At 28.0% G+C, this 12,931-nt stretch overlaps 2 protein-coding genes and 2 non-coding genes across 6 annotated transcripts in view; 2 read left to right on the forward strand and 2 right to left on the reverse strand.

Annotated features, from left to right (window-relative positions):
* LOC107453025 (uncharacterized) overlaps positions 1 to 12,931 on the reverse strand; it is a 188,618-nt gene that overhangs the window by 52,682 nt on the left and 123,005 nt on the right. The gene's annotated exons all lie outside the window — the stretch shown is intronic.
* On the reverse strand, positions 4,033 to 4,183 carry LOC122273155 (U12 minor spliceosomal RNA). The gene has a single exon (XR_006227524.1). It is a non-coding gene; the product is annotated as a U12 minor spliceosomal RNA (small nuclear RNA).
* On the forward strand, positions 4,521 to 4,607 carry TRNASTOP-UCA (transfer RNA opal suppressor (anticodon UCA)). Its single transcript has one exon. It is a non-coding gene; the product is annotated as a tRNA-Sec (tRNA).
* LOC107452416 (Protein O-mannosyl-transferase 2) overlaps positions 9,508 to 12,931 on the forward strand; it is a 42,352-nt gene continuing 38,928 nt past the window's right edge. For 2 of the 3 annotated variants that reach the window (XM_071186022.1, XM_071186023.1), the window contains exons 1-3: positions 9,508 to 10,024; positions 11,707 to 11,791; positions 12,235 to 12,339. In XM_071186022.1, the coding sequence (XP_071042123.1) occupies positions 9,915 to 10,024; positions 11,707 to 11,791; positions 12,235 to 12,339 (300 nt within the window). In that variant the 5' untranslated portion in view covers positions 9,508 to 9,914. The remainder of the gene's footprint in view (positions 10,025 to 11,706; positions 11,792 to 12,234; positions 12,340 to 12,931) is intronic. The other variant, XM_071186024.1, reaches the window with a different exon arrangement.

Here is a 12,931-nt window from a genome sequence, read left to right on the forward strand (position 1 = left end):
AATTAATTAATTAATTCCTAATTGAGTTTAAATTAAATATTGTCATGTTTTTAGTGCATGAATCTGAATTGAACAACCTGATAATGCTCACTCTGGTTATTGTTATCTGGTTGCTCACTACGTGCTCTTGCGCGCCGAATCCAATCAATTAAAAATGAAAATTGTTGCCAGCGCGAGAAAAGAAATATCATCGGTTTTATTGATACATACATACGTACGTATTAGCGTTTTATATAATATAGATAGAAGATTGCTATTGGCAACTTATAACAGTCATAAGGTTGAAACCGATATTTAAACTGCAGCTTATTCAAAAGATATTGCAAATAGTAAGACTGAGTTATTAAAAATAATGTCTTAAAAACTTGATTTATTGACTTTTTCGAATCTATATAAACAATACAATGTAATTTTTTTTTATATATAACTGTCGTTGAACAGCCGACCCAATTTTGGGTTTATTACGACTAATGTTCATCTCATACATCACTACTAGTCTTACAACTAGTAATGTACTTAATTTTGAACCTAGTCCAAACGATAAGAGAACTCCTGCATCAAGTATTGTGAGAAATCTGCTTTCTTAAAGGACTTTGTAATGGAACTAACCAGCATTTGGGTTATATGGCGAGTAAAACCATGAACACCTCTTTCGGTTAGCCTGATGGTAAAAAGGCTCAAACCATGATCCACCTACCACAGAGGATATTTTACGTCAGCACTATGGTCAGTGCGAGTCGGGTGCAGAATTCGTATCAACCAGCCATCGCTAGGATTCGAACCCATTTCACCTCATTGGTAAACGAAAGCTCTATCCGCTGAACCACCACGGCTCATTATAAACCCTTTGTTTGAGAATTAAAATCATTAGGTCAACCAGAAAACTCTCTTCCCAAAAGGATGCGCCCAATTAAACAAGAAAGCATTGTATTGATGACTTCAAACAACTTTTAATTGGCAAATATGCTCTTTTTAAAACCATACTAGATTACTAGGTATACTATAATTTTAGTGAATATTTACTAATGCAAGTTTGACCTCAGAAGTGATGACATGATAGTGATAATGCTCTGTAACAGTGGTTACCAACTGGCGGGCCGCATCCGGTCCTCAAAGCCGTTTTTTGTGGCCCGCGAACTGAAATACATTAGTTTTCATTTTTTTGCGGACAATTTTCGTAAAAAATATATAATGGTTTCAAACACTTTTCTCGATAGAAAAAAAACCTATTTTTTTCGTTTCTGTGAAATTTAACATACCAACGGTGCAAAAAAATTTATTTCTCAGGTTTTGCATCCAAGAAAATATTTATTCAAATATAAAAATAATCGTGTATGTTGCTCTTTTTTCTATTTTTTTTTTTTTTCTATCAGAAATTTTCTCGAAGAAATTCTCCCTTTTAACTTTTTGAAACCACTCATTTTGGACGAAATTATTTACATTTGAATAGAGGGAATGAATGTCATGTTTTACCTAAATTCCTTGAATTGAATATCGCATGAGCGGAAGAGAAAAGAAAAGATGCTCGAGAATTTTTTTTTGTTGTTGCTATAATTCATACTAAGTCGAAGAAAAAAATGTTAATATATCACGGAATTAAATTTAAAAGGAAAAAAAATCTTGTCCCTAAGTTTATGATTAAGAGAAGATTCAAAATGATACGTAACAAGTATTATTTGTAATGCTTGTTATTTTGCATTTTAATATTAAAAAACTTTGATAAAAATCTGACAGTAATATTTAATGTTCCTTCAAACATAAAAGAGTCCTAAATAAAAATTTCATAAAGTTGCTGCCCGCTATTTGACTGGTGTTTTTAATAGCGGCCTCCGGCCTCATGTAAGTTGGAAACCCCTGCTCTATAAAATAGCGTACAAAAAATATTTTAATTTCCGTCATACAAATTACTATGATGAATAAAAGCTCTGAACAGGTAATTTTTACCTGCATTTAAAGATATAAGAAAAGTCTTTATCGAATAGAATTGATATGAAAAGTAACGCCTACTTTCAACTTTCGCGGAAAAACTGAAGAATTGACTGGGAAAAAGTGTTTGCTATTGCAATCATACTTCAATTGAATATCTGGTAGTAAGAATGTTATATATATATATATATATATATATAAAGAGAGAGAGAGAAAGGGTGTTTTAAAATATAGAGGAAACAGGGAAAAAATAACTGAATAATGAAAATATGAGAATATAAGTTATTAAAATAAAATAACATTTAAAATAAAATTTAAAAAAATTTAAATGGAAAACAGGAAGAAAAAAAAGATCAATTTCCTCATCAGCTCACACGATTATATCAGGAAAAAGGAGTGCTTTCTAAATATGGTATCAATATAGCCAAAGCAAAATATTACTATACAATAATGTGAGGAACACTCAAAAAAGTTATGAAACAAAATAAAACAATATAAAGTAATAAATATCGCGTAAAAAGCAGAAAATAAAAAGTAAAGAAAAAACAGAACAAAACGAAACCTTTAAAGCAAGCAGCGAATTCAAATGAATTCACATGGTTAACTTTCTCCCCTTGCCATCCGGCCAACCGTAGGAAGTTTTCGTGGTTTCCTTCTCCATGTTACTCAAATATGGGTTAGTTTCATCGAAAAAAGTTCTCCTCGAAGGCTAGTTCCTAATGCTGGATCCAGGAGTTCCCTTGTCTTCTGGGTTGGGTTCAAATTTACAAAGCTTCGGATTGGAACATTGGTAGTCGTAAACTCAGAATTGGATCGACTGTTTAGCACCGGTAGCAAAATATAATATATATAAAAAAAAATAATAACATGAACCTATTTCAATGAGCCTGCATTTGCGTAGGCTTATTTTAAGTAACCTGAATTTGGTTATGTTTATTATATGGATCATTATTATCTCATTATTACTGGCTTAAAATAAATTTGGCTAAATAGATATTAAATAACACATTTTCTACTTATCCAAAACATAAGTAGACTCATTGTAATCAACCTAAAAATGATCATGTTGATGTAAAAACACTGGAGATTCCTTTTTTTCAAATAGCTTGGTGATTTGCAAAGAGTTAGATTTTCAAATTGGACTATGATGTGCATAATAAAATTTCTTCAAACCATTTTGTTGGCTAAATCTATGAAACGACTTTATCGGAAACCGTTATATTTTTCTTTAATCAGTTTCTGGGCTAAGAAAAAACAGGCGATATTCTTTTTTCAAAAAAATTTATTTCTTAAAGTGCTGTTTTGTACTGTTTTCTTCATGTTTAAATAAATTTCAATCGAAGCGAACTTATTTGAACGAGAATTTACAAAACTTATTTGAAAGAGATTTTGCAAAACTTTTCCATTAAAATCCTGAGACAGATTGGAAAAAAAAAAGAAAAAAAAAGACATATGCTGCGTTCTCTGTGATTTTGTTATTCTTTAAGAAGAAGAAAATTGTTTAAAGGAATTTTCTATTTAAACCTTTTCTGAGAAAGGAATTATTATTATTACTTTAAAAAATTCAAAGGAATTATTATTATTACTCAAAAAAATAATAATTACTTTATATTTAATATTTCAGCTTCGTATGACTTTTTAAATGTTATTATTGCCCAGTATAATTTGGAGATAGAATCTAATTTTGAAAGAAAAAAACTTCAAAATTTAAGCGTACACGCAACCTTAAATTGAGTAGAATAATTTTTTCCAATTCGAAGAAAAAAGAGTGTTAAAGAAAATTGAAATGAACACTCAATCTTAAATTTTGTAGAATAAAACATTTTAGTTGGAAAAAAAGTCCTAAAAAAACTTCATAATATTAAATTTAGTAAAATGAACTATATTAGTTTGAAAATTTTTTTTAAACTTCTTTAAGAAAATTTAATTGCTCAAACCATAATATAATTTTGTTTAATCTGAAAAGAAAATTTTCAAATGTATTCTGGTTACTTATTTATTAATTTCGGGAAAATTATTCGAATTGCATTTAAAAAGAATAAAATGTCACCCATTGGTAAGAAAGGAGTACTATTTAAAGTTAGAATAATTCTACTTTTTAATTTTAGGGCAGATCACAACAACCCAGCAACCTACGAAAGTAGGTAGGTCACACGGGGACGACCTGAGCCCTTCCAAAAATTACGACCAAGTAATGCTTGGCTGTGCCAAGCGTTACCAAGGCACGTTATTTTCCTTACTCATTAGTTTAAGGCACGATTAATCAAATTGAGAAGAAAAATAATGATATATTTTATTAGATATTTAAACTGGTGTAAAATTATCGTAATTTATTTTTAAAGCTAAGAAGTATTTTTTTTACATTTAAAGTTACGCTTTTACATTTTTCTTAGTTTCTGAAAAGGCGGAAGGACAAATAGCATCTTAATTACAATCTTTTTTATTCAATATTGATATCTTCTCTCTTATCTAAGGAAATGTGAACTACCACGAAGAGGAAATTTAATCCAGAAATTTTTTGAAAATAAACTACCACTTTATAAAAATTAAAAAATATTGATAGTATATATATTAGAATTTCAATGAGTTGTATTGCCCAGATGAACATCGGTGGTCCGGTGTGCGGGCTTCAAACCCGTAGCTGATGAGAGTCAGAGTGGTTCAATTCCACCTTCTGGGCGTAACCTGCAACTCTCTGCTCTTCTGAAAATATGATAAACATTTGAAACATTTTGTTTAGTTATATTTTATTTTAAACTCATTTCAGATAAAAAGATTTGTAAATACAACATAATTTCAAACATATTTATTTATCCATTGATATTATTCGTTCTATTAAAGATTGTAATTGCGTTTTATAGAAACAGATTTTTACTTTTGCTCTATTAACAATCTTTCTATCAATACTCGGATTTTGAAAAGTTAATATTTTCGGTTTAAATTAATGATTATATGTTCGCCAGATATATTAATTATTTTAATTTTGATCTGTTGATTTCTGATCTAGTGATAATTTTTGAAATGTTTCATGAGAAATGTTTAATGATTATGAAGAAGAAAAAATTTTTGTTTAAATAGCAAAAATAATTATTGATTTCAATTATAAGTTATTAAATTTTTTTTCTCATCCTTGGTGTTTCAATCGATAATATTATTATAAATATATGTGATAGTTCTTGAAAGCGGATATGAGTTAAACTTTTTTAGCTAATTCTCTTTTTTTCTATAATGTTTTTTGCTTCTTGTGTTGCGATACCAGGTTTTTTTTTTTTGGCACAGTAATTCATACGAAAATCTACCCATTGAATTTTATTGTAAGAGATATTTATAAATATTTCCGAGTTAAATAATTTAAGTTTCAAATAAATGTTAAATGATAAACAGTTTTAAATTTAGTGTTTTCAGGGTAAAGTTTTTTTTTTTCTCTTTAAATTTCAGTTATGTATTTCGTCTTTGCTATGCATTTCATGTCTTCATCTTTAAGCAAATTTGCCTAGTAGTATATTAATCTACTAGGAAGGAATTACTGTTAATCTGCGAGAGTAAAACCAATTTAATTTTGAGAAGGGCTGCCGGACAATGTGTGATTCATCCCTGCAGTGTGTGTGTACACGTTATTAACCTGTGTGCTGATCATTTTATAAAAACTTTCAAAAATGCATTTAAAGAGTCCACGGTTTATTACTCGGAAATATAGTTACAAATAAACTAAGACTTGCAATTGATGAATTAAACTCTTAAACTGCATCAAGTAGTTGTAAAGTCATGGAAAAATTATAACAAATAAAATGAAGGCAGTTATTTCAACTGTTGCTTTTTTGAGTAAAGAATAAGAATTATTTTATTTAATATCAAATATGTATTTTGAACTTGCGTTTTGCCAAAAGATTATCGAGACGTTTATGATGAATTATAAAAGAAAATATATATTTCTTTTGTAATTGGATGAAGTTTATTTTATAGTATTTTGATCAAATATGTATTTTGAACTTACGTTTTGCCAAAAGATTATCGAGACGTTTATGATGAGCTATAAAAGTAAATATATATTTCTTTTATAATTGGATGAAGTTTATTTTATAGTGTGCTTTGTTTTGAAATAAAAGAATTGTGTTGTGAAACAGTAGTAATGTTTTTTTATTCCTAATTACAGTAGAGTGTAATTTGTGTTGTTATGCACAACAACTACAACTTCTACAACTTTTTAATAAATTTTCAGGATTTTAGAAAAGGGGGTCGGATAGTATGATATTTGATAAAACTTTATAAGATATAATGTGTAGAAATATTTTATAGGAAAAGTTAAGTTTTGTGAAAACAGTTGAATACATTTCAAATTTCGTTGCTTTTTATTTTTTGATATGATATCTGAAGCAATTTTCTTTTAATACCGTCTCTAAACACTGTCACTAGCTACCATCTCTAGCTTGTGACTGTTTATGTGATTGTGTTTATTACTTTAATTATGAATTTTTGGCTGAAATTTGAAAGAAGATAGTGTAAAATTATATAATAGTAAATATTTCCTTGATTGACGCAATATTTAAAATGTAGCGTTATACATCTGTGAAAAAAATTAAATCAAATCAGAAGAAGAATCCTGTTTAAATTTTCACCTGATAATGCCAAGATATTCTGTTGTGAAAACATGTTTTTTGTAAATGCATGATATAGCTTTTTCCAATTCATCAATATCAGAAACTTGACTCTCGCATCTGCTTTATTTACGTTATTTTGAAGTCCTCGATTAAAATGTTTACATGTAACACGTAGTGTGTTTTTTTACAATGTTCGTAAGGCAAAATCTATACCATCAAAGCACAAACAATGAAATTGATTCGCTTTCAAAATTCTAAGATAATAGCTTTCTCAAAATACGAATTAATGATACTCAAATTTGAATCATTAATATAAAAGACAGCTTTTAAAAGGTGTGTAAAGAATGTATTTTGTCTCCTTCTGTTGCGCAATTACAAGTTTATGCAAATTTATTGGTTTTGAAATTTAAGTATTAATCTTTTTACAACGATTGCTGATTTAGTAAAAAGTATCTTTAAATAATTATCGAATTATTCAAATTTTTTAATGTGCTCACTTAAAATTATATTTACAGTATGAAACATTGCTGATAATTTTTACGATCTTAGATGTTTTCCTGGTTTCACCCCCTGAAAAAAATTCTAAATGTGATAGGGGTTTTGTATCAAATGTTTTGTTAAATAAAATTTTGTATTCCGAAAAAATAAAGTTATGTAAGTATTTTTTCATTTAATCTCAGTTAAAAAAGAAATGGAAGGAAATTTATAGCAGTAAGCAATTTTGTTTGTTTTTAAATTATTTTCTTTATTATCACTATTATCACAAAAAAATGAGAATTTTAAGATTCAAAAAATAATTAATTTAATCTAGAATAAATTTTTTAGCTGAAATGTTAGTTTTTGGAAATAAATTATCTACAGCAATATTACAAGATTGAAAGGGAAAAAAAAAATTTTTAAACCTAAAATTGCCAATCTGTTCAAATGATAATATAACTATACAATACAATGGTTTTTATTTCTGAATATGAATAATGTATAATGATTGTAAAATTACAATTGACTCGACTAAATAAGAGATGACTAGAGTAATGACTTTTATAAAACATATTTTATAAAAATCATAAGACAGGTTTTTTAAACTAAGTTTTATATATTAGTTTATAAAACTATATAGTAGTTTACAACAAATTCAATTAAGATCATGATAAAATTGGCTCACTTCTTGAAGAAAAAATAAAAAAAAATAGGAATACATTTAAAAATAAAAATAAACACTTGAATATGTTTAATTATATAAAATTTAAAGATAACTCTTTGTATAAAGAACAAAGGGGAAAAAAATCAATGAAAATTTTTGCTACTCATGAATTATTTCCTTGTTAAATCTCGGAAATATTTATTCATATAAATGAGTAGGACAAAAAATACAATTTGGAGTAAGAGAGAGGAAAACAGATGGTAGCAGAATTCGGTACTATAATTTTATTTATCTTTTCTGTACTGCTAAGTAAATAATACATGCATTGCTATTAATAAAACTGTTGTTCTATATTTCACTGCTTCACAATAATACAAAAAATTAAGTAGAATTATATCACCGAATTATTCTACTATTACTACCATCCAAATTTTCCTCTCGTTTGTTCCGAAAATGGAAAGCAGCGCAAGATAATAACAGAAAATATAAAATCAAATATTATAGAACATCAAAACTAATACAAATTAATATTACGACAAATACTAGTTAATATTAGTTTGTTTAGAATCGAACGTAATATAACTCAGAGAAAACAGCGACTTTTAGTATCTTATTATCTTAGTATTATTTTATTATTTAGTATGTTACGTATTCGAAAATTATCCAAGATAACGCCAGATTATTCTGTTTTTCTGATGTTTTCGATTATTATGTGTTACTTAGTTCACCATGAGAGATTTACGACAAAGTGGGGTTTCATAATAACTTTTGAATCCTTTACAATGTAGAGGTGTGGAAAATAACTTTAAATCAACTACACACATCAAAGAATTATACAATAAAACATAAACCTAGCTACCACTCGAAGAATTTTTTTAGAAAGCATAGTTCATTACCCGATGAATTTAAATTGACGTAAAATTGTGTCAATTTTATTCGTATTGATTGTAACTGATTTGTTGTTGTGTTTAATAGTTATACATTAAGCGGAGTGCCAACTTTCTACGCTATTTGAGAAAACTTTTTCTAGTGGTAGCTTTTACATTATTTCACTTTCAAATGGAATAAGGAAGTACGTTAACTTCTGTCTTGATTTTCAAATATAGATTAAAAACTCTTAAGTTAGAAAGATGTTACTGAAATCTGCATTAAACATTGTTCTAGAAGAAAGCGTCGCGGAAATTTTAGAAAATATTTTTGACACTTAAATACAAAAAAATATCGTGGAATGGGAATATATAGTAGTGAGGGGAATTAATTATCGACTATGTCAACCTTCATCTATCAAAAGGCACCTCATGATAGATCAAGTTAACACTTTTTATATACTAATGATTTGGTATTTAATATTTGTAGTGGTAGTTACGTAACACTACCTCTTCCAGAATTTTATCTGTGATAGAATTCGATGAACGAATACCACTAGTTGATTCATGCTGTCTATTTATTTATTTATTATTTTCGCTCATTATATATTTTTTTCTTCATAGCATTTCGCTCATTATTTGTTTCCTTCATTTTTGTTTTTGTTTTTTATAGCATTTCACTAATTTTTTTTTCTTCAATATTGCTTATTACCGGGAGACTTTATATACTTCACCGCATTATATTTTTTTCGCTTTATTTTTTCTTTTCTTTGAACAATATATTTTTTAAGCAAATCAACTGTTTAATGTGAACCATCCATCTATGTTGGCAAGTTCTTATCACGTCCAGAGGTCACCATTATGGTATAATTAGTTGATTAACCATATTAGATCTTCCAAAGGTTTTGGATTTGTAATCGTTTAGATGGCGTATTCGATCGCGAAGGCCTTGGAGCTCTAAACTCGCCTTCGGATCTGCCGAAGCAATAACAATAACTAACGGAGGAAAAATAGTGATTTTGGCGAATAAGCAACATAACGCTTACCAACAGTTCTGAATAAGACAAAAAAAAGAAGTCGGAAACTACCTAGAATTGAGTAACGTTAAAAAGAAATAAAGCAATTATTACGCATGCGCCGCATGGTTGAGAGGACTTGACAGGTTTTGTTTTTTGAGACCGGTCAAGTAACTTACTTTTCATTTATTTATTTATAGTCTTTTTAAAGAATTCGAGTTACCCACGTATACTCGATGATTGATTTCATTTGAAATCAGAGTAAAACCTTGTTGTTATTTTCTCCAATATAATGCATTGAGTATTTATTATTATGATTTCTTTATACAAGAAATATTGAGAATATGGTGTTTAATATTGTTTGACTATGGCTAATAAAGAAAAAACTGATTCAACGTGGTGGCTTTTATTTTTTGTTGTAACTGTGCTAGCTGCCGTTACACGCCTTTATAAAATTGAAGAGCCGGATCATGTTTGGTATTGCGTTTTACTATTATTTAAATCTTGTAGAAATCTATATTCTTATTTTTTTATGTATTATAATGCATGTAGTTATTCATCCTCGAAGGAGTAATGAGAAAATGCCGGTGTGCAAGCCATATCCTATTTGATTATTTTATCAATTTAGGAAATACTGCAATATTTTCTATTTACAGATCACTGCCTGTTGCTGCCAAAACTTGGCGATTTTTTTACGTATACACCGATACGAATATCTTCCCAGATTCTATTTCACTCTTTCACTTTAATTCTATTTGAAATGTATTCTTTCGATTAGTTATTGCAATGTGCTAAATATGCCATGGAGGGGAAAAAATAATTCTTGTCAGAGATGCAGGATGTGGGCAATATGTATAGTTTGTGTATAGAAGGAACTTCTCTTCGCACAAAGACTAAGGCTGTCTGCTGCTATGGAAACAAAAAATAGTTGCATTTCAAAGAGCGTAGCTTCTCTCTCTCCTGATGAACAAATAAATCTCTTAAATATTAAAATTACATCCTTACTGTAAATAATTAAATCTCATAACCATATTCACCGCCAATATTCCAGACAAATGTCAATGTAGTTTTTTCCATAGCGAGACAGTATAGTTTTGTTCTCAATACCCATTTGGAATCCATGTAGTAAACTTTAAGTTTTAGAAGAAATTCTGTTAAAAAAAATTTGCCATATGACCTGCCAGTAACCTGCATGAAACTGAAAATCAGGGAACTTGAGGAATCAGAAATAGACCAGCTTGCAAGGTACAACATAATTCATATCCACCTCGAGGAAAACCGGAAGTTTTTTTCAGTACAGAAACTTAAAAAAAAAACTCAATGTTAGTTGTTTCAAACTGAAGCTGATATGAAAACTGTCCCTGCATTTCAATGTTTCGTTGTTTTTTTTACAATCTTACCTTTAATGACATTTATAGCTTTCAGTTTCTCTGAAACCCGAGAGTGAATGTAATGTGACCTGTCTTACAATTTCTTCAAATGTGTGTTAATTTAATAGTAGATTTGTTCAGAGATTTTGGTTTGGATTGTTCCTTGGTTATTTTTTTATTTTTTATTTTTGTCTAATTTGTTATAAAACCTCAGATAATAGACTTTCTAGTTTTCTGTTCAGTTTTAATGGTAATTTTTCTTTAATTTTAAAAAGATTGAAATAAATTTTTTGCTGTGTTGCAAATTTAATGCAATTTGAATTAAATGTTTCATTAGTTATGACAAAGATTTTAAGTTTCTTAAAGGTATAACCAGGAATTTTAGTTTTTGATTCTTATCCCATCAAGGTAAGATTTTTGATGTCAAGACTGGTTTTTGACATGATAAATATCAAAAACCTAATTGTACATTACACAAAATCGTTATTATGTGTGAAAATGTTTATATTTTTAATCATTAAATATTAGTAATTTTAAACATTCTTGCAAGTTTAAAAAAAGCTTTTGCGCCTTGGATAAACAATTCGGGTAGAATTAAAAAAAAAAAGTTGAGAGACTCTAGTATGAAAATGACTTTAAAATTATTTGTTTCTGCTTATAAAAACTTACATTTTTAATGAAAGTTTGTTAACATTATGTATCTCTATGAAAAGTTAAGAAAAGCTGTTAGCTGTAAAAATTTTATACTTTTAATTCTGTATGTATATTAATTTATTTGTGTATTTACAGCTGGGATGAAACTCATTTTGGAAAGATGGGTAGTTGGTACATCAATCGTACTTTTTTCTTTGATGTTCATCCTCCTCTGGGAAAAGTAAGTTCTGTTTCATATTTTATATCATAAATTTGTTAATAACGCTAATATTTTTTTTAACTTTAGAACTTGTAACATATAATTCTTTAATTGTGATTTTCTTAATTCATTATAAACTATTTTTAACTATCTAGTATTATCATATTTTTTTTTTATGTATAATTAGTATGATGATGCATAATAATTTTTTTTATTCTATAATAAATTTTTTCTTTAATAATTTTTTTATATAATATTTTTTTACTCTGTTTCAGCAAATTAATTATATGTTTTTAAACCTTTATGTACTTCTCAGAATCAGAAATTAATAACAACTTTTATAAGTGAAATTCTATGGTTGGATATTTTAAATTAATTTTTTGAAGATTATTTAGTCTTGCTTGTACTAATATTTTTAATAGTACTACTTTTTTTTTACAATATGATATTATATTTTTCTGTAGATGTTGATTGGTCTATCAGGTAAACTTACTGGCTACAATGGAACATTTGCATTTAACAAACCTGGAGATAAATACCAAGATCACAATTACATTGGAATGAGGCTTGTAAGTTATTTAAATTATTCTTCAAAAAGCTTGTTTAAATTTATCATATCATAATAAATACGATATTAATAACCGCTGTTGAAGTTTGACCCATGTCTGCCCCTGAATGTAACAAAGAAATAATTTGAATTTTTTTCTATTCAAAAGATAAAAAGTTAAAATTTTAAATCTCACATTTGAGTCATCAGTTTATAAGTACAATAGAACCTCGATTAACTAAGCTTTGATTAACCAAGGTTTCTGTTAACAGAGCCAATAACAAAGTCTTTTTTTTCTGAATGAATCCTGAAAGAGACCACACTTTTTAGTTCGTCGCCCAGCTCTACTGCCCTTGAATACACTCAATTTCCGAGAAATATTTCACCCTGAGAAGTCAACAGCAGCGAACAAAGCTTTGTTTCCAGTAGCCCTATTGAACACCAGGTGCAATGTGTTTTTGGACTGTATTTTTGTAACAAGTTAATGCATATTAAATCTTTAAAATTACAATAATTTCTTGAGATTTGTGTTATTTTTGAAAATGCATCTCTTAGTTTAATTTTAAAAATAGTTAAAAACATTTCTATTTGCTTTTTGAAACTTACTATTAGTA

This window comes from Parasteatoda tepidariorum, chromosome 9, assembly GCF_043381705.1.
Source record: "Parasteatoda tepidariorum isolate YZ-2023 chromosome 9, CAS_Ptep_4.0, whole genome shotgun sequence".
Classification (NCBI taxonomy): Eukaryota; Metazoa; Arthropoda; class Arachnida; order Araneae; family Theridiidae; genus Parasteatoda; species Parasteatoda tepidariorum.